Source organism: Fusarium falciforme, chromosome 6, assembly GCF_026873545.1.
Source record: "Fusarium falciforme chromosome 6, complete sequence".
Taxonomy (NCBI): domain Eukaryota; kingdom Fungi; phylum Ascomycota; class Sordariomycetes; order Hypocreales; family Nectriaceae; genus Fusarium; species Fusarium falciforme.
In genome coordinates, this window is record NC_070549.1 from 3,448,327 (window position 1) to 3,468,062 (window position 19,736).

The 19,736-nt window shown below is 52.1% G+C and overlaps 6 protein-coding genes across 6 annotated transcripts; 4 read left to right on the forward strand and 2 right to left on the reverse strand.

The window, feature by feature from the left end:
- Nucleotides 1-757: 757 nt before the first annotated feature.
- On the reverse strand, nucleotides 758-3,092 carry NCS54_00863300 (Actin-like ATPase domain-containing protein; the record flags this gene model as incomplete). The annotated part of the gene is made up of 9 exons (XM_053154011.1): nucleotides 758-1,123; nucleotides 1,193-1,391; nucleotides 1,479-1,582; nucleotides 1,639-1,741; nucleotides 1,794-2,040; nucleotides 2,098-2,167; nucleotides 2,234-2,275; nucleotides 2,336-2,922; nucleotides 2,987-3,092. 9 exons carry the CDS (start codon nucleotides 3,090-3,092, stop codon nucleotides 758-760), a joined length of 1,824 nt encoding a protein of 607 aa, XP_053009986.1.
- A 714-nt stretch (nucleotides 3,093-3,806) lies between these two features.
- NCS54_00863400 (Hypothetical protein) lies at nucleotides 3,807-5,490 on the forward strand (the record flags this gene model as incomplete). The annotated part of the gene is made up of 3 exons (XM_053154012.1): nucleotides 3,807-3,990; nucleotides 4,054-4,896; nucleotides 4,961-5,490. The coding sequence occupies 3 exons, from the start codon at nucleotides 3,807-3,809 to the stop codon at nucleotides 5,488-5,490; spliced, it is 1,557 nt and encodes a 518-aa protein (XP_053009987.1).
- Nucleotides 5,491-6,061: 571 nt separating this feature from the next.
- Nucleotides 6,062-7,411, forward strand: NCS54_00863500 (G domain-containing protein; the record flags this gene model as incomplete). The annotated part of the gene is made up of 2 exons (XM_053154013.1): nucleotides 6,062-6,203; nucleotides 6,276-7,411. The coding sequence occupies 2 exons, from the start codon at nucleotides 6,062-6,064 to the stop codon at nucleotides 7,409-7,411; spliced, it is 1,278 nt and encodes a 425-aa protein (XP_053009988.1).
- Nucleotides 7,412-8,947: 1,536 nt separating this feature from the next.
- NCS54_00863600 (HET domain-containing protein) lies at nucleotides 8,948-10,144 on the forward strand (the record flags this gene model as incomplete). The annotated part of the gene is made up of 2 exons (XM_053154014.1): nucleotides 8,948-9,033; nucleotides 9,811-10,144. 2 exons carry the CDS (start codon nucleotides 8,948-8,950, stop codon nucleotides 10,142-10,144), a joined length of 420 nt encoding a protein of 139 aa, XP_053009989.1.
- Nucleotides 10,145-10,555: 411 nt separating this feature from the next.
- NCS54_00863700 (Hypothetical protein) lies at nucleotides 10,556-13,231 on the reverse strand (the record flags this gene model as incomplete). The annotated part of the gene is made up of 9 exons (XM_053154015.1): nucleotides 10,556-10,762; nucleotides 10,816-11,046; nucleotides 11,094-11,324; nucleotides 11,383-11,622; nucleotides 11,675-11,833; nucleotides 11,882-12,356; nucleotides 12,411-12,769; nucleotides 12,817-12,946; nucleotides 12,996-13,231. 9 exons carry the CDS (start codon nucleotides 13,229-13,231, stop codon nucleotides 10,556-10,558), a joined length of 2,268 nt encoding a protein of 755 aa, XP_053009990.1.
- Nucleotides 13,232-14,049: 818 nt separating this feature from the next.
- Nucleotides 14,050-18,925, forward strand: NCS54_00863800 (HET domain-containing protein; the record flags this gene model as incomplete). The annotated part of the gene is made up of 3 exons (XM_053154016.1): nucleotides 14,050-14,598; nucleotides 14,657-15,722; nucleotides 15,963-18,925. 3 exons carry the CDS (start codon nucleotides 14,050-14,052, stop codon nucleotides 18,923-18,925), a joined length of 4,578 nt encoding a protein of 1,525 aa, XP_053009991.1.
- Between the last annotated feature and the right edge of the window lie 811 nt (nucleotides 18,926-19,736).

Below are 19,736 nucleotides of genomic sequence, written 5' to 3' on the forward strand. Positions count from 1 at the left end.
TCGCACATACTCGTTTTGTAGTTTTGACACTGCTGAGGTCGGCAGTTCCCTTGAGCTCATGTTTTCTTTTCCTCGGGTGAAAAGCGCCCGATAATATATTACTTGAAAATGCAATAAGATGTTTCTTGTCGCACACTTGGTTAAAGTAGGTGCCTCTGGAGTCTTCCAGGGCGCAAGCCATTCTGCCCAACATTCGGTGACCTACTTACCCTGTAGCCCCTTTTGTAACTTAATGCCATTGACTGATACGCCTGCTTCCTTTTGACACACGTGAAAGCTAAGTAAGCATACGCAGCTAAGAAATTTGTCTCGAGGCAAATAGGGAGGAAACTTTGAGATGGTCATTGTCGCTGGCCGGGACAAGGTGTTTTAGGACCGTAAAACACCATAACACGATTGTTGGCTTCCTCTGGCGGCAGCCATAGAAGAATCAGATGAAAAGGTGCGTCTCATGTATAAGATGGTACCTTTACTTATCTTCAGAGGGGATAAATGACCTGCGTTGTTCCTCTATCCAACAGGCATATCTGAATCGAATGTACCTAAGAAGAGGACAAAATGATTAAGAACTGCGTGTTGCTATCAAACTCATGCCGATATTTATAACCTAACATAGTTGACCATAGGAACCGTAAAGTTGTTTTATAATCTCAAAAGATAAAAGGTTATCTTGAACTAAGAGGTAAACCGAAAACTCCATTGGGTCACCTGGTGTGCTGCAGTCATAACATGGTCCACAACCGGAGGTTGTTCCACCTTAGGTTGCTTCCTCCTTGTCGAATTCGAAGCTTGCATAACCAGCCTCTCTATCGCCGATCATGGTGCGATACTCGATTAGCCCCGTATCCGCATTTAGATCAACTTTGACGGTGCACCGAAGCTTGATGATCTTCTTTCCGAGCTTACTATTCCAGGTCCTTTCGCACGTGGAGATCTCGTCCGACGTGAAAGTGATCTTGATAAGGCCCAGTTTCTTGACAGACCAATGCTTGGTATACTCTGGCGCTTGCTCCCACTCGCTGTAAAAGATTTCGATCTTATTATGATGAGCCCCGCCAGTATGATTCTCCAGGTCCCAGCTGACGCCAAAGCCGGCAGTTGTATCGTCGTCAACGTGCTCATTCTAACAGACAGATAGAGAGTCGGTATCAACCAGAATTGTCTCCAAGTTTCAACGAGTTTATGATCTTACCAGTTTGGCAACCCATTGTATTCTCCCGTCACACATCTTGGTGTTGTCCCAAGATGAGTAACTGGCATCATCTTCGTGATCCACCCGCTCTCGGAAAGGCATCCTGATGCTGTAACCGTAATGCCGTCGACATATCCGGGAGTCCGGCTTCAGCCCGAACAAGCCACGCAGAGCTGCACCCGTCGCAATGGCTGCCTGACTTGATCCTCAGAGTTAGCATCGAACACCCCTTTCCTCCCTCGCCACTACCCCGGGAGTTAATGTATTTGCTCTGTCATTAACTTACCATTGTGGTGGACAAGCTACGGTTATCCCGGCCGACTTGCATGATTCTGTCATTCGTTGGTTCAAATACAACGAGTCCCCGAAGCCTCCTACAAGAAACACCTCCTTCATGAGGTCAGCTGCTGTTGGACAAACAAGGGATTAGGAGCGGGTGAACCAACCTCGATTCTTTCTCCATGATCTCTAAGCGCACCGCCAATCTGATTATTTACCAGTCGGATGATTGAGTCTATGACGGGGTCGAACAGCGACTGCATGTCGGCCCTACACTATGTTAGGTAGCGACAAATGGAGGGCTAATTACCGTCATACTTACGATGGAAGAAGTATGGTCATGTTTGACTTGTCGTAGAGTTCGGATTGCGCAACAGCCAAATTGATAGGGTAGATCTCGAATATATCCTCTGATCCGCTGAATCTTCGTTTGGCACTTTCAAATGCAGTCATGAACTTGCTCCCCGGGCCTTTTTGACCAAGAGGAACCGATTTGTAAGCGTCTCCAAATCGGCGCTTCATCCAGGTATCAAAGGCTCGGTCAATGGCGGTCGAGCCACACTTGGCGCCTTTAATTCATCAACCTCCAACGCCTCGGAGCGTGCAAGTCAACAAGACCGACTCACCTGTTCCTCGGCAGAGTTCCTTGAAACTTGCCCTTGCCTTGTCCGATTTGATCTTGTAGCAGATGATGTCCTGTTGATCAAGGTCAGTACCGAGCGCTCAAACCAACGTTTACGAATCACAGGGCGCGATGCTTACAACCGTACCACCTCCACAATCGCAAACCAGGACATTCTTGCTCTACCAGGCAGAGCGTTAGCACCTTTATTCGGTCAAGGGAGCACTGGAAAGGTAGCTCACCGACGCAGTTGGGAGAACATGCGAGTCCAAGCGAGGCTTCAGGATGGTCAAAGCAGCAGCTTCTGGCTCCGTGATGACGGAGATGGTGTCCCCCAAAAATATCCGAGAGCCAAACCCAGCGGCTTTGGCGGCCTCCATGGTGCGTCGCTTGGCAGCATCGGTCCAGATGGCAGGAACTGTAATCCAGACCTCCATTGGGGTGATTTTCAGGTTGACCCTGGTGCCGCCCTGGAACCTGCCCACAAAGTACTTGTATAGACAGGCCATGTAGTCGGAGCAGATGTCCTGCGCCGTCTTGCCTGGGGGCAAACTCAACAGACCCGGCCCGAAGTATTCCTTCAAAGCAGGGTCGTCATACTCGCCCGGGGCGACATTTCCTCCAAGGAGGAGCTTTGTCCATAGGTAAGACGACATGCCGGGGACGACAGAGTAGCCCCATCTGTCCTCCTTGACCCTGCGGTCCTTGTTTTCGCTCGCATACGCGATGACGCTAGGAGCCTTGGGCACCTGAAAAGGGCCGTCTGGCCAGATGTTGATTACCTCAATCTGGTCCGCCTTTGTCCTATTTGACAGGACCCATGCGATGCCTGGGCCATCGCATCAAAATCATTCATTGGGCTTAATGAAGAGGAGAATATGGTGGGCGCATACCTGAGTAAGTTGTACCAAAGTCAAATCCGACAATGAGGCGAAGTCCATCCCCTTGGTTCAGGTTCAAACCGCCCATTGACCGCAGGGCATCATCGAGACGTGACATCTTGGTAAGCACCCTGAGATTGCTCCAAAAGTCTACGGCTGATGAAATCGAACGTGTAAGAAGTTGGTGGCTATGACTGGGGGCGCTTGAAAAGTGTTGAGAGAATGAGACACCCACTACCTGGGAACCCAGACATTAGGGCGTAATTTAAGAATTCTGGCCCAAAGAAAAAAGCAGAAAGAAATAAGGCTGGTCCAGAACATCGGCAGTTGTTGAAAGCCGAGACAGAAATAAGCGGCTGAAGGAGAGCACGATCTAGATCGCTGGTGAACGACAGAATCCGCCAGCTGAGCTGCCTAGTCCGCCCCCTTTGGCATACGGTTAGTCCTCTTTCGATGCTAGGAACCTGCATGAGCGCCGCTATCACATTGGTGGCTGGCAAAATACGAACGATAAACTAACAGCCTGATTCTGTCTGATCGACAAGTTAGACGTACCTCTTTTGAACCTCGAAGTACCACTCGAATTTTCCAGTTATTTCAACTAGAGGCATGGGCACATGCTACAACAGCTTGACGAGCCCACCACACATGCCAGCCCGCCCACCCGCCTGTGGGAGTGCTAGCGGCCAAGTGGAATTCGCATTGAAACCGTAGCTACTTAAGACATCGGGCTACGTCAATGCAAAGAAGAACGCATCCATCTTGAGGAAGAGGAAAGAGAAAAGACAGAGACTCCCCTGAACGCATCACAACGAGCGAGCAAAATCCCAAGATGGCCTTGAATCAAACTCCTGACGAGCCCGAGTATCCCAAGATCGATCCTCCTGGCGGGTCGCCCAAGCATCCTCCCATGCCACACAGGCCTGTGGGCGGCGAAAGGCTACCGATCAACCCTCCTGGAAAAATTCATACCTCTGTTCACTCTGACCCGAAGAAAGGAAAGAGGGAAGGCACATGTGAGTAGCAGAAGCAGCTTGTTTGCCATGATCACCAGTCAGGGCCTAACATCAATGGAATAGGCGACGAGCAGGCTGGCTATACAAACCAATTCAATCCAGCCAGACCAGATCCTAGAGTTGGGCAGTTGATTGCACCAAACATCTCCCAACAGGCTCCGCCTCTTGAGGGGTATTACGCCCCCACGCTCAGGTCCTGGGGTATCAGAGGCCAGAATCAGAGACCTTCCCAGCCACCGACCCAGGGAATCACTGGATATTCCAGCTGGCCCTCCATTCCATGCCCATGTGGCGGCAAGAAGACTATACGCGAGCTCAAAGAGTCCTACGAAAATGAGCTGGATCGCCGCGACGCGGAAAAAGCATGTATGAAGGCTGACATGGAGAAAGAGCGCGAAGAACAGCTCCAGGTGATCAGCACCATGAAATCAACCATTCAAGGGCTCAGGCTTGTCATTCGGGAAGCCCAGCTGGCGGGGATTCAGCAAAGCTCCCAGGCATCTTGGACGTCCGAGGACGAGAGCAGGCTCGCCGACACGCTCGGGGACCTCAACATAAATGTCTCGCGTTGGGTCAACAAGTACCACGGGGGGGTTCTGCAGTCGCTGGGGAAAGACGAAGAGACCGAAATCCTGGACTCCTGGGCTACGGTCACGGACCTTGTGCAGCACGGCACCCCACACTGGTTGTTTGACCCAGCACAGCCAGCCACCGAGCGCATCTTCACTGTCATCCTCACAGCCTTGGTGTCGAGAGATCTGTTCATGAAGACGTTTGGAAACCCGTTCTTCTTTCTCGCCTTTGATGCAGCCAATAACGACCAGGGAGAAGGGCAGAGCACCGCAACGAAGATTCTAGACAAGCAAGACACGTGCCACATGCTCGTGGACAGAATACTCAGAAACGGTATGTCTAGCTTCTCCGAGGGAGGCCACTGGGAAAGGAATGTTCGAACTGACAGTGCAGCCAGCGAGCCCCAAGGAGGCACACGAGTGGCGGGCCCAGGCCTTCCGACATCTGTTTCCCAAGGCAGCCGAGGCCCAGCCTGGCGTTCTGGATGCAACCCTAAGTTCTCTTGAGCTAGCCAGTGCATCCCTTGCCAATGCATTCGTGGAGGGCCCGGCGAGGCATCTCCTGCGGACCTTGGACCAAGACATGGAGAAATCCGAATGCATCAAGAGCCTCAAAGATCTCTACTATTGCGCCGGGGAGCTATCTACCACTATGCAGCGCTGTCTGCCGGAGGTTAGCGTTGTAGACCCGAAAAAGCTAATCTATCAGCCCTTTTCTGTGTACGAGAGGTCTACTGAGGCCCATAGAGCCTACGGGCTGATAGACGACGATGATGAGAAGCTGGATGGCAAGAGGATTAGTCTTGTGATGAATCCGACCATCCGCCTCCGGGGAAATGACGACGGCGAGGGGTACGAGACAGACCGGGTTCTCGTCAAGTCTTGCGTCATGTTGGATGGTTGGGCGGACGGCGAGGCTCACAGCTGAGGGAACATTCGTCTTCCTAATCAAGTCATGGCTTTCTATTTTTCTCGTTTGTACTAGTCGAAAAGACACAAATTTCCGCCTCAGCTTCCTTCACTATCTTGAAATTTAACTTTTGAGGCTATGCAATCAGCCGCGGGGTTCATCAAGTCCGAACATCTGCAGGGGCTTGGCAACGAGGCTCAGACCGAGACCGGTCGAAAGGTACAACTGAGGTACAGGAGGGGACATGAGCATCCAAGACATCAAATTTTCTCCTTCAGCTCCGAGCCCCTTGTGCAGGTGTGGATGTCGATGATTCGGTCTCTTGCTGTTGTGGCTACTGGCTTCTTGCCGTCATTGCCGACAATAGTAATGATTCCGTCTCCCAGCTGAAGTCGGGCGAAAAGTGTGCAGCGGTCTAGAACAAGCGAGAGCATTCAATAGCTCAACGTGGCGCCAAATATGCTCACGAGATGTGCTACTCAGCCGCATCACATCTGTGCAAAGTCAGCACCAAGTTGCGGGTAGGAATTCGCATATCTAGGCTGTGCTAAGATTTTCTACTTCTCCTCTACTCCATGCAAAGAGCTGGATGATAACCTACCAAAGGCAGAGGATGGAGCAAAACAAGATCTATATTGCCGTCATGGGCGTCACCGGCTCTGGAAAGAGCACATTCATCAAAACTGCCACTGGTATCCAAGACATTGCGATCGGCGAGGACATGCTCTCATGTAAGCCTCCCCCCGCGTGGCCGAGACCTAGGGTCGAACGATGAGACTAAACGCACTTCCGATCTTGTATAGGCACCTCTCGCGTTGTACCATATAGATTCAAGCTAGATGGACACGAGGTCGTTTTGATCGATACCCCAGGGTTCAACGACAGCCTGCGAAGCGAGTCCGAGATTCTCAAGAACATCGCCAACTGGCTCGACTACAGCTTTCGAAACCCGCCGCGTATCAAGCTTAGTGGCATCATCTACATGCAGGCCATCACGGACAGGAAGATGTACGGATCCAGCCTGCGCAACCTGAAGATGTTCAAGGAGCTCTGTGGCGAGAACCCGCTCCGCAACGTCGTCTTCACCACCTCTGGCTGGGGTGCCGTCAGACTTACAGGAGGCTACCACAAGGCTGTCGCGCATGAAAGACAGCTTTGCGAAGCTCCAGAGTTCTGGAAAAACCTCATCAAGCGCAATGCAAGGGTAGCACGCTTCGAGGACTCACCTGAAAGCGCCATTGCCATCATTCGCACCCTCATGGGTCAAAAGCCACTTACGCTCCAGATCCAGGCGGAGCTGGTGGAGCAAAACAGAAATCTGGTTGACACCAGGGCTGGGAACGTTGTCGACGAGGAGCTGAAGGCTCTCGAGGAGAAGTACAAGGACCAGCTGGCCCAGGTTCAGCGCGAGATGAGGGAGGCAATTGAGGCGAAGGACGTTGAAATCCAAGAGAGTCTCGAGGTTTCTCGCGCCGAGATCATGAAGCTTCGAGACAGTGCGAGAAGAGCCCATGATGACCTGCACTACAAGTCAAGAAACGACGCCCGGGCCGCCCAGTCCCTCCGCGTTGAGCTCCGAGAGATGAGGAGCAACATGGAGAGGATGAGGGACAGCCAGGACAAGAGGTACGAAGAGACCCTAGACAGACAGAAGCAAGAATATGAGGATGCAGCCATGAGACTCAAGGCGGAACGGATTGAACAGCAGATGCAGTTCCAAGGAGTTGTGGATCAGCTACGTGCAAACCAGAGCAGGATCAGAGAGGAGGAGAGGACCTTTCTGGAGGCCCGCATCGCCGAGCTAGAGAGCCGAAAGATTGGGAAGGGGTCTACAACCGAGCTTCTCACTGCTCTTGCCGGTACCCTAGGTAACGTGGCCATGATTGCACTTGGATTTCCATCACTTTTTGGGGCAGAAAGCTTTTCAGATATGTTTTAAGAGCCTACAGTTGCATGTTTATATGTACTGAATGATCATCCTGATGGCTGTCTTTGCCTTTCCTTTATAAAGTCGGCAGGCTTTCCATTATTGCTCTAACGCGTTCTTTGAAAATTAAGCCCTTTAGGTAAGTGAGTTATGAATACGTCATGCTGCCAAGGGGCTGCACGGGAGTGTGGCTCACACCTATGACATGCTCTGAACTTGGAAGCTTCTTGCTACTGAGGGTTAAGAGGTTGCCTGATGGAGTTTACTGGAGAGCTTTGCCGTCAAAAGGGGTATAATGTCGCCTGTCGACACTGCCTCCGCGCTAGGAATAGAAACCAGTCAATTAACAATTCCTAACCTTAGAATACGTCTAGGGGGATTACGAATTACTAGACGAAGAACATGAGAAGAATCTTTCCAGGACATAGTTCTAGACCCTGGAATATTGCCAACCTCTACTCCAAGATGCGGCCTAAGACGTAATTCTTGAGTGGCTTCGGGTCAAACTATTTCGGGTTCTGCCCAACTGTCTCGAGCAATTCGGTCAGGAAGCCCCTCACCCTTTCAAACTTCCTTGGCTTCCTGTTATTACAGGTAAAGCGGTAGTTGGGGCCCTGGGGCCTGGCCAGAACGGTCAACGCCGTGACGGTGTCGCCGAACCTGATTTATCAACGAGAGTTTCCTTTTTTGGCACTGTAGATAGCTTCATTTGAATATGACATAATAGTATGCGAGCAGTAACAAGATCACGAGCGAGCCCAAACCTAACCATAAGCACGTAATCGGGTGAGCGAGTGTAGTAATGTGTGCGAGTGATGATAAGTGAAATGTTAAAACCTAAATGAGCCCCGGAGCCGAGGAGGAACGACGCAGGCGGAGGGATGGACAATAGTCTTCTCATCTGCAGATGAAGAATCCCATGCCCAAGCAGGAACTGTGTAAAGAATTACGGAGCCCGAAGGGCGACGGGCAGTACGAGTGTGACGAAGGAGCACGAAGGACTGTTATGTAATAACATCAAGAAGATGGAATAAAACTTTATTGAATGAAGTGTTGATACGGAGTGACGAACATGGGAATGGGGTTAAGTAAAAACATCTGAGCCTAAGCGAAGACGGGAGTGACGGACCAATGGAGGGGAGCGCAGCGATCCGGACACGAAGTAGACTCATTACTGACTATGCACGCAGGCAAGGCCAAGTCACACACCCTACATCGGTCACTACGGATATCGCCGAGGCAACTTTTCCATGGGGGGCAAATGACCCGGTTTCCGCTACTACACCGACACGGGAGAGGTCAAATTCAGCCCCTTGGCCTTCTCCGAGATCAGCCACGCAACTAAAAAAACAAGAAACCCTCAAGCGTGAGCCTAAGGATAGACGTAACGCACAACTGGTATCGCGAGTGTAGATAATCGAGCCTGGCAGACCGGCTCCTCCCGTTGAGCCACACCATTGCTGGGTCAAAGTGAAGGAGTAGGAAGAGGGTGATCCAGACTAGGTCTGGCAGGTGGAAAACATTTGGAAGATAGTCAGAGAAATGATCATGTTGGACCAAGATGACAAGGCAGAGTATGGCTTCGATACCGAGGGCTACGACAAGGCTCTTGCCTATAAGAAGCGGTTCCTTCTGTGATCGATCTTGCTCATGGGATGTGACATGGACAGGGGAAGCCTAAGAAGGGACGATGATAAACGGGGAAGGGCCGGCCTAGGGCCATGACTAGTACTGGGAACTGCCGCTAGTATCGAAATATAGATAGCGGTTCTTATGTGATAATGGATTACTCTATTTCTCAAGACATCTAACACCTTGCCTTCATCATGATTTATTATAGTAACAGGTGTCTTATAGAGTCGGAGACTCTTGCTAGCTTATGCGCAGATGGAACTATCAAGAAGCCACGCTCTCGCCGTGTAGGCTCATCTTTACTCCCGAACAAGTGTATTGGGAGTGCCGTCAAGCAACATGGCGAGAAGATGCATGCTGGGAACTTCCCCAATAGCATGAGAAGAAACAAACCATCATCTACGACCCGGCCTTCAATAGCCATCTTTTCCAGGATCTGCCTGAAGCGAGACCTTACCAACGAGAGTGACGGCCTCGACGCGATAGGCGAGTCTTAAGGGCTATGACAGAGGTAACTGGGTTCGAGTTCCTCTGGGGCTTGCCAAAAGAGTTTTTTGCTGTCGCCATCGCCTGGCCATGCTGTCTATAAAGACCGCATCGACGGACGGGATGATGCCGTATCGAGGTCGGTGCCGGCGATGAGAGTGGAAGAGCTACTGAGACAGTCCAGGCATGTTTCCCTAGTTGGTCGTGGGTCGGCTGGGGAGGGGAGATCTGGGCCGAGCCAAGCGATTTCATGGGTCCCACTGCCGGTTTGGAGTTCTCCACATTGTGAGCAGCGACACGGGAGAGGACAATCTTGTTCTGCAGCACATTCCCCATAAAGAAAAGCCTTTGCAAGCTGCGTATGAGCCGTCGCGGTGGAAGAACCCTGTTTGGAGAGGGGATACAGGTGCGAAGGTTAGCCTGAAGGACATACCTGCGGCGCTGCTAGTGCCAGAGATGCAGTTCTCGCTATTGGCCCTGTGGACTAGCATCGCAGAACTTTCATTTGAGAATGACACGAGCATGCCCGAGGATAGCGATTGGAAGGAGATCTATGGCTTGTGGGTCGATGAAGATACAAAAATGGACGTGATCTGGGACCAGTATCCGGAGTTCATCAGGGACTGAAAGGGAAAGAAGGCAGAAGATCGCTTGAGGAGGCGGGTCGAATGCATCGTCATTGGACGAGACAGCTTAGACAGAGGCCGAGAGCAGGGCCGACTTAGCGTGCTATTGGTTAAGAAACACTCGAACGATGGAAGATCGAGGATCGGTCATGTATGGTTCTGGGAGCACGAATGGGATCAGCTGACAAACAGGAGATGGGAGATGGTGTGTCTTGTATGAGATGGTCGTATTCACAGCAGCTCGAAAGCTCGGTTTTCGCAATGCTCCAATCCGTTGCAAAAATATAGATCAGATTGTCAAACTTGAATGATAGACTTGGTGGAATATGATCCCCCTTACTCAATGCTTGACATCGCCCATCCAGCAATTAAACCCAAGTCCACTGCCCCCTCGACGGTGTTCGCCCGCTTCTCAGAATGTGTCCCGAGTGGCGAGCGGCTTCATCAGAAGGCTTTGGTCTGCTTCTGTTTGAATCCCTTGCTGAGCAGCTCTCTGAGCTGTCTCTGCTCCAGAAGTGATGGCCTTGGAGATCTCGGGTACAGCAGATGGAAGCCTCTTGGACTTCTCGCCGATCTCGGCTACGTGTGACTCCATAGCGTTTTTGATCTTGGATTGTCTCTGTAAATGCGTTAGCCTAGTGATGGAATGGTGAATTTGAAATCTCCTCTTACTTCCTTCGCCTTCCTCGTAATATCGTCGATTGCCCTTTTTGACCACTCTTGAAGCTCAGTTGCTCTCCTGCGGATCATGCTAGAGTCTTCTCTTGGGTCGAAAGAGGAAATTTGGTCGACAATATGCAGTCCCGGGAAGACGGACGATCGCGAGACCTGGTTCCACATGGAACCAATGTCGCCAAAGACCGAGTAGTAAGATCGAATGGTAATGATGCTGTTAAAGCACGTCTGAGAGAGTTGTCAGCCAAGTTTGCGGTATAGGGGGATCGACTTACACTTTGTTGCAGGTCCGTCAACGTGTACGGTCCGAGCTTGTACGATTCGCCTGGATCGTCACCGCCGCTGGTGATCACCTTGAGAGTCTCAATGTATGGGTTGGCATGCTTCTCAGCGACGAACTGAATGATCGCCACGATGGCCTTGAAGAACCGCACGAGATTTGTGATCTCGTTCTTGAGCTTCAGGACCAATGTGATGCAATGAACGAGGATCGACTTGATTGCATCCTGAAAGTAATGGTGAGTCTATGTTATACAAAATGTAATAGCTAATGGGGATATTTACCATCTTCAGACTCGAAGCCTTGAGGCGATCCAGCGAGGCATTGAGCTCACCCAACTTGTTCTTCTGCTCACCAAGAAGTGCAGTGGACTTCTGGTAGGTCTCCTGGGTGGCAGTCAAGGCTGCCGATGCAGTGTTCAGCTGATTCTTCGCCGATTCAAGAACCGCCTGGGCCTGTGTTGTCTTGGCATGGATCTGAGCTGTTTGGGTATCTTGGTCAACGCCTCTGGCTGGCACAACGCTCTGTTTTGTCTTGTTAACATGCGTCATATACGGTGCTTGGGGGGCAACTTACTCCATTAGCCATCGATCCCGGGAGGGTTTTGGCGGTTGTGTTCAGCTCGACTGCCTTTGCATACGCGTTCAGGAAGTCCTTCTGCCAACCATTGACAAGAGCCGAATCCTTGGCTGGCGCAGTGGCCTTGTCCAGCTCGGCGACAATACCAGTTGCGATCTAATAACCATAAGCTTGGATACTTGCAGTGAGTGATGCATTACGAACCTTGCAAACTGTTTCCAAAGCGGCTTTGTATTGTTGACTGGGCTCTGCAGAAGTGGCCAAAGAGGCAAACAGTTGTTGCAAATTACCCAGCATCTTGGCCGCAAAGGCCGTAGGTTGGCCAGGCTTGCCTGCTTCTCCCTTCGCCTTGTCCCAGTCGATGCCGCCGTCCGTGCCAATGAAGACAGCGTTGATGAGATCCCAATAAATCAGGCCACGCCCAACCTGGTTGTAAGCAGGGTCGGCTGCATCCTTCGGCCTGGTCGCACTCGGAGCGTTAGGAGCTGGTGCCACGCCGTTGTCGGGCGTCGCATTCTTGTTGCCATCTTTGCCGATTATGCTTTTCGCCATATCAGTGTACGCTGAAGCCTTTGCAACTGGGCTCAAGTTGGATACTAGAGCGGGAATGGCTTGGTTCAAGGCCGTGGTCAAGCTATCAGCCAGCTGTTCGACAATGCGCTCACCAATGATATCCCAACTGAAGATGTAAGTTGAAGTTGAGCCAGGATTGAAGTTTAATGGACACGCTCACCCAGTTGGGAAATCATCCGAGGCCTTCTTATATGCCTCAGTAGCTGCGTCCAGGGACTGTTCCAGGTTCCTTGTTACAGCCTTGGCCTCATCAGCAGTCTGCTTTCGATAATCAATTGATGCCTTGGTGACAGCCAGTTCGATCTCGTTCACAGACAGGTGGTCTTGGTTGGAAGCCTGGGTCGCGACACAGGCCAGGTGAAGCTCGCAAGCATGGTAGAGCCACTCTTCAAGCTTCTCATCGATTGCCTTCGCAGCTTCGAAGCATTCCAAAGATGAACGGCACAATGTTTCCAACTGTACTCGAAGCATCCTCCTTGCGTCCTCTGGGCTCCAAAGGACTTGCAATATATCATCAAACTAGACCTAATTAGCATCTTGAACTGTTCATTTTTAGTCGCACTCACCGTTTGGTGGAATCTTTGCGCCAACATGTTGATCTTGCCCATGCTCGACTCTGTCTCAATGAAGGTAAATCGACCCAAGTCGGTGCACCTCATCAAATTGGCCTGGAGTCCGTACTTGCCACCAAAGTCACTGCGTCGAGTTCAGTCACGGATTCAGCATTTTTCAAGACAAAACATACACCAAGTACTTGAACCCGTCCCTGGGAGGCGTAAAGGTGACATTGGCATCTGGAGAGCCTGCAGCGACTATGCAAGCACTTATGCAGTTCAGAACAACTGGACTTGACATGAGAAGGTCCTCCCATCGGAACTGGAACAAAAGGGAGTTCTTCGTCTCGCGCATCATGCGTTCAGCCTCAGCGCCAGCGTCCTCCTTCCTCGCCAGGAGGTCAATTTGCTGCGGAGAGAGAGCCATGATACGTTGATTTTTCGGAATGGGAAAAGAGAGATTTATGATTGCAGAGTAGGCCTCTGTGCTCGGACAGGCGAAGGCGAAGCATTTATACAGTGACTATCGACTTCTTTCGAAGAGACTGACCCACACGAGGGTAACATCGAGTACTGTTTATGGACATCTCTCCGATTTTGGGTTGGTGGTTCTGGGCTGTGTTTTTCGTCAGCTTGCATGGACGATCTAGGCTTTCGCCTTCATCTATCCAATTGCTTGCTCTGGCTGGCTGAAAATCTAGCGTCGAGGTTATCTCAGTCTCTGTGGCTAGCTGAAGTTCCAGAGGTTGTTTCTACCTCCGTCACTAGCATCGAGACCGTTCTATCCGTACAACTTGGTTAAGCGCCGATACCAGCTTGTGCACATATCCAATAGTCTTATGCAAGGGACCCCACCTTAGCTATATTGTCTGAGAGCTGAGACAAAACAACTATAGTTCCATCAGCTGATGGGTACAATACAGAACTATCCAAATTTGGCTGGCTGAGAGTGCAACTAGCGGAACCCAAACCTATACTGGAAGAGACTATCTCCTCAGCTGCATTAGAGCATCCCATCCCCGCACATCTGGAATCTCTTGTGAAAGTCACAAATGGAACATGGCGAGCAGTCCAAATGCAGAGACTATTTCAAGTACAGGAAAATCATCAGGCTCTTCAGTGCGACCGTATTAGCAACACATATTTTTGGATTCTTGAACCTTTCTCGTTCAACTTTCCTGAACCAACTTCTCTCAATACACTACTTTTTCTCTCTCTCTCTAAAGCACTCAAACTCTGGCAATCATGGCGTTTGCATCACCTTGGGCTGTGGCACAACCCCCCTCTGGGTTCCCTCAGTTTGTGCCTGCGTTGCCCGACGTCTCTCAAGCAGCCTCAGTTCTCGCTGCCGCGCCAGGTCCTTACCAGGAACTGATCCGGAGGGAGGGAGCCCTGCAGGTCGACCACACCGCAGCCCAGATGCGGCTCATGAGATTCGGCAGCAAATTGTACCCTAAGAGGACAGAGGCGATTCATCTTGCCGCCTGCGCTGGCGCGACCAACCTCGTTGAAGCGCTGCTCGCACGAAGTAATGGGTCTAGTATTATCAACGCTAGAGATGATGATGGTCGTACGGCGCTCTCGTACATCGCACAGACAGGCAACGACGATATCCTTGAGATGCTTCTAGCGGACTCGCTTTTGGACGTCAACGCGAGAGACTGCAAAGGTCGAACCCCCATATTCCACGCCGCAGTCAACGGCCATGCGTCTATCGTGTCGCGACTACTCGAGCGTGGTGCAAACCCTAACTGGAAAGACCTGGAAAGACCTGGACAGGGCCTCTCCGTTGTGGTACGCGGTGAAAAACGGCCATGTGGCTGTGGTGAGAGTGCTCCTAGAGTGCGGGCAGCTATCCGACTTGAACCCGCGACCAAGGCACTCCCCCGACACCATGACACGCAATACACCTCTTTCGTGTGCGTTGGAGAATGAGTTCCATGAGATTTCGGAGATGCTGGCGCGAGCGGATGGTATTGATGCTCACGCCGAGGTTTATTGCAATCGATTACATGGTCCCAACACACTTCTTGAACTGGCCATACGAAACAGGGATGAAGTCATCGCTCTCAGACTTCTTGATAAGTATGGAATTGGCCAAAGCTCCGACTACCACGAGCCTGGCGGTGAGCTACTGGTTGTCGCAGCCAGCATCGGGAGTACGAGCCTCGTCGAAAGTTTGCTTGTAACGCATGGCGTGGAACCTAATACCGCATATCCACACCCCGAAGAGAATGCATATGAAACCAACGGAGAGAATGACGTTCGAGGATTCACGCCGCTTATGGCAGCAGCGAAGAAAGGACACGGTCATGTCGTCAGATTATTGCTGGACGCAGAGGCTATTCGGCTGGACGCAGAGGCTATTCGGCTGGACGCAGGCTACAACTACCGCGGCACGGCGCTCTCTATGGCGGCAGCAAGCGGATTTCGAGACATCGTCGAAATACTGGTGGCGGACAAAAGGGTAGAGGCTGACCAGAAAGATATCTGGGGACGAACTCCCCTGCCATTGGCAGCAGGGGGTGCTCACGAAGACGTGGTGGAAGCCCTGCTCATGAATGAAACAGTTGACCCAGACTGCCGAGACAACCAGAGGAGAACACCACTCTCTCGAGCGACGGACAGGAGCCACGCTCGTAATTACAATGGCGTGGTCAGGAGGCTGCTTGCTGACGCTCGGGTCGACCCCAACTCCAGAGATGAGGAAGGAAATACTCCGCTCTACTATGCGGCCAAGATGGGAGACGTGAGTCTAGTCAAGCCAATCCTAGAGCATCCTAGGATCGACTTGGGCTTTGGAGACAAGAGGGCGCCGCTGGCCGTGGCTTCTAGTGAGGGCCATGTCGACGTGGTGAAAGCTTTTCTCAAGATGGGACATTTCGACGTGAACGCCCTCATGGCGTATCCGGACGAGTGTTTGGGAAGGACGCTTCTGTCACTGGCAGCAGAGAGCGGACACATGGACGTGGCCGAGTTGTTGCTTTCCCAGCCTGGGATAGAGGCACATAAAAGGGATGTTGAAGGCTGAAGCTCGTTGGCTATGGCCGCCTGGGGAGGGCACACGGTCATCGTTGAGAGGCTTTTGGCGGTCGAATGAGCCGATCCAAACTCTCGGGATATAAGAGGCTGGACGCCGTTGCGTATGGCCGTCACAGCAGACCGCTCGCCCAGAGTCGTCGACGCTATTGAGGCGTTGCTTCGGGCAGAACGTATCGACCCGGACGCCGCGGATATCGAGGGGAGGACGCCACTATCGGTGGCATGCGAAGAAGCCAAGTTGGAGTTGGTCGACCTCCTCCTCGCCTCCGATGGTGTCGACCCAGACTTAAGGGATACTGCCGGGCGAAACCCTCTCTCATGGGCTGTTGCTCCGACGCGCTCTCTAGATGAGTTGCCCTTTGACTCAATTGACCGGCTTCAGGAGGTCATGCGGCGGCTTCTCCAGATCCAGGGGGTAGACCCTAACGTCGAAGACGTAGAGGGGCTGACACCGCTCATTCGGGCCATCCGAGGCAAGTTGGGTAACGAGTTTGTACGAGTTCTACTTGAGCGGGAAGATGTCGATGTGCGCCGACGAAGCCGGGACGGACGTACGCCCATGGAATTCGCGAGAAGGATGGGTGATGCGGGGATCATGTCGCTACTGCGCAAAACAGGCGCTTTAGGCGGAGGCAACGAGCCGCCTGAAGCCATCGATCCTTCTGAATACAGCTCTTCGGATGACGACCTTGACATTGGAAATCTTAGACGGCCACGCAGAGGAAAGGAATCGGTTGATTTACAAACTGGCCCACAACGGCGACGATCGCCGAGCAGCTCGCTTTCGTCCGCATTCAGGAAAGACGTTGTCAGAATGCCACTTTATCAAATCTATCAGCATTTTACCAGAAGCGTCCTCCTGCCACTGGGCGCGCAACAAGAACATCTCGATCTGGCAGAGGGCAATGATGCAGAACTATGCGCAAAGTGCAACGCCATCGACCTAGACGAGGCGTTTTCTATCCGGAATACCGACTATAGAGGCCGTGTTATCGCGAAGCTGGGGAGAATAGACGGAACGTGGAAGGCGAGGGAATGCCCCATGTGTCGAGTGATTGCAGCCGTCAGTTCTCGTTGGCGAGTTGCTGCGGAGGGAGATGCCGATGAAGACGACAACCAGTTTGTACTAGTCGCCTTCTCCAGCACAGGAAAGTGGCTCTGCAACAACGGGCTAGACTCATGGCAACACTTTACAGATTCCTGGATCGACACTATGTTCCTCGGTGTTATTCCTGATTCAATTCGAGAGGAGCATGCCGTCAACTCCTTTGTTCTCAGGTCGGGTTTTATCAGCCGGCTCGGTTCCAACTGCAAACGCAAGACACATGCCATTACAATTGCTCGGGTGGAAGACGGGGTCGACTTTGCCGCTGCCAAGGGCTGGATTGCATGTTGTCGCGAGGAGCATTTGGAGTGGTGTAACCCTCCAACGCTGGCCCGCGTGCCGCATCTTAGGCTGATTGATTGTGCGACGAGGAGGATAGTTCAGCAGGGTGACCAAGTTCCCTCGTATGTGGCTTTGAGCTACGTATGGGGTGCTCCTCCTACTGCCGGCTCAGGAGAGAAGAGCAAGTTGAAACTTGGCAACAGCAACCTCCCACGGGATAGTCTTGATATAGGAGAGAGTATCGAGGCCGTTGTCGAAGATGCTATCCGTGTCACGCTGGGGCTCGGATATGAGTTCCTCTGGGTGGATAGGCACTGCATCCTCCAGGAAGGGGACAGTAAGGTCAAGGAGGAACAGTTGCAGAGAATGGACCTTGTGTACGCAAATGCTGAAGTGACGTTGGTGGCTACGGCCGGACAAGCATCGTCCTCTGGCCTGCCCGGCGTAAGCAGCCGATGTCCTCGAGTGTCACAGCCCTCGGTGCGGATCAAGGGTCATGCTATCACCTTGATCCCCCCAGTTCCCGCCCATCAAATCAAATCTTCGACCTGGATGACGCGGGGGTGGACCTACCAGGAGGGATTGCTGGCTCACCGCCGCCTCTTCTTCTCAGAGAGCGAGATGTCGTTCGAGTGTCGCGGCCTCCTCGCCCGCGAGGCCATCCGCCTCCCCGCCGGCGTCGAGCGACAGATGAGCCATCTGGACAGGCGTCTGATGGAGCCCTCGTGGATCTACGAGCCCTCAGGGATAGTGTCTTCGGGCAAGGGCGGCATCGATCTATTCGAGCGGCTAGCCGAGTACACGAGGCGGAATCTGACCTATCAGTCGGACGCGCTGAATGCGATGCTAGGCATCCTCCGGATATACGCCACCTTCGAGAGGAGCCCGATCTATCACATCTGCGGCGTACCCATCCTTCGCGGTTCAGGGGAGGAAGTTTCTAGACGACAGAGTTTCGTCACCAGTAACGATGGCGGCAGCGACGACGACGACGACGCCGGAGTCGCCCTTGCCGGCTTCGTCAGTGGCCTCTGTTGGACCCTCCAGTCTCCGGGTGTCCGACGCCCCGGGTTCCCAAGCTGGTCGTGGACGGGGTGGCATGGTGTAGTAGACTACCAATTTGAAGAGCCTTTCATGGTCGACTTTGCTGACGGCTTCGATGTGGAAGTGTCTATCGTGCTCGCGGATGGCATTGCTCCTATGCCCTGGAGTGACTACTATGGCCGACTGAGGAATACAGTGGTCAAGGAGAGCCGGTACAGCTCCGTCTTTTCTCACCACCATATGCTTGATATCACGGCGGACACCATCACAGCCCGGTTCTGCGAGCGACACAACTTCGGCAGTGACTCTGTGGAGTGGAAAGACACTGTGTGTATTGGGGACGATGTGTGGGAGGGTGATTTCGCGCTTACTCAAAAAGACAGCCCTCCCTCGTCAGGAGATGACAAGGTTGGGTTCGTTTCGAGTCTACGGCGAAGGCTGCTCGAGGAGTCGTGGCTAGGCATTGTGCTGGGTCCATCATTAGACACGGATCACGGACCCAACGAGATCTATGTGCTCGTTGTACAAGAGGTGCCACCGTTGGCGATCGGCGCGATTACGCATTGGGAGCGTGTCGGTCTGCTAGCTATTGACTACCCGACACTCGAGAGCGAGATGTTGGAGCGGAGGAAATTAAGGCTTGCGTAAGTAGATTAAATCGGTTGTATATATCAGAGGGCCCTCGAGGAAAGCAGAGAGACGGAGGTGAAGGGTTTGGGTTCTTTTAAGCCTTAAGTAGTTCTAAAAGAAGAAGATTTATAAAGAGATAATCAGCTGCTTGCTGTGACGAATAATAAAAGCAAGGCTTTACATGTAGGTTTGGTAACATCGTGAGGGCATCTGTCTGATAATGGGAGTTTCAAGTAGTCGTCAGACAGGAAGACACCACCTGCGTATAAACATACGGTTGGGTACGACATATAAACTCCGCGACCGCAATGACTAAGCAAACCTCGGAGGAAAGTCCAGGAAGAGAAATTATCAATGTCTGTCATTTAGAATTAGATAACTTTCCAAGATACGTGCTTCGTCGCCACAATCTCACCCTCTGAACATATTTACACAGCATACATCCTCCACCCTAACAGGGCCTTGTAGCCCGGGAAGCATCTGCTAGTACCGGTACTGGATTCCCTGCAAGGCTCCCTACCTCTAGCTAACATTCGCGCCCTTAAAGACGACTTTTCTTGGTCTGGACGACTCTCCTCTGAACAGACCTTTCGAGCGAGATGCATGACAGGGTCGTATCACGTCCGACCCGAGACCGAACCGAAGGTGTGCCACTACAACCCGGATTCCACTTTTGGCATGCCGGGATCTAAGACACGGAAAGTCTCCTGGTTGGCTGGTCAGCAACGCCAAACCCCCCGATCAAGTCCGAAAACGACATCTCAGGCACCCCGCAAAAGTTTAATTCACACAGATTCTATCTTATCTCAAGCCAAGTCGAGTCAATGCT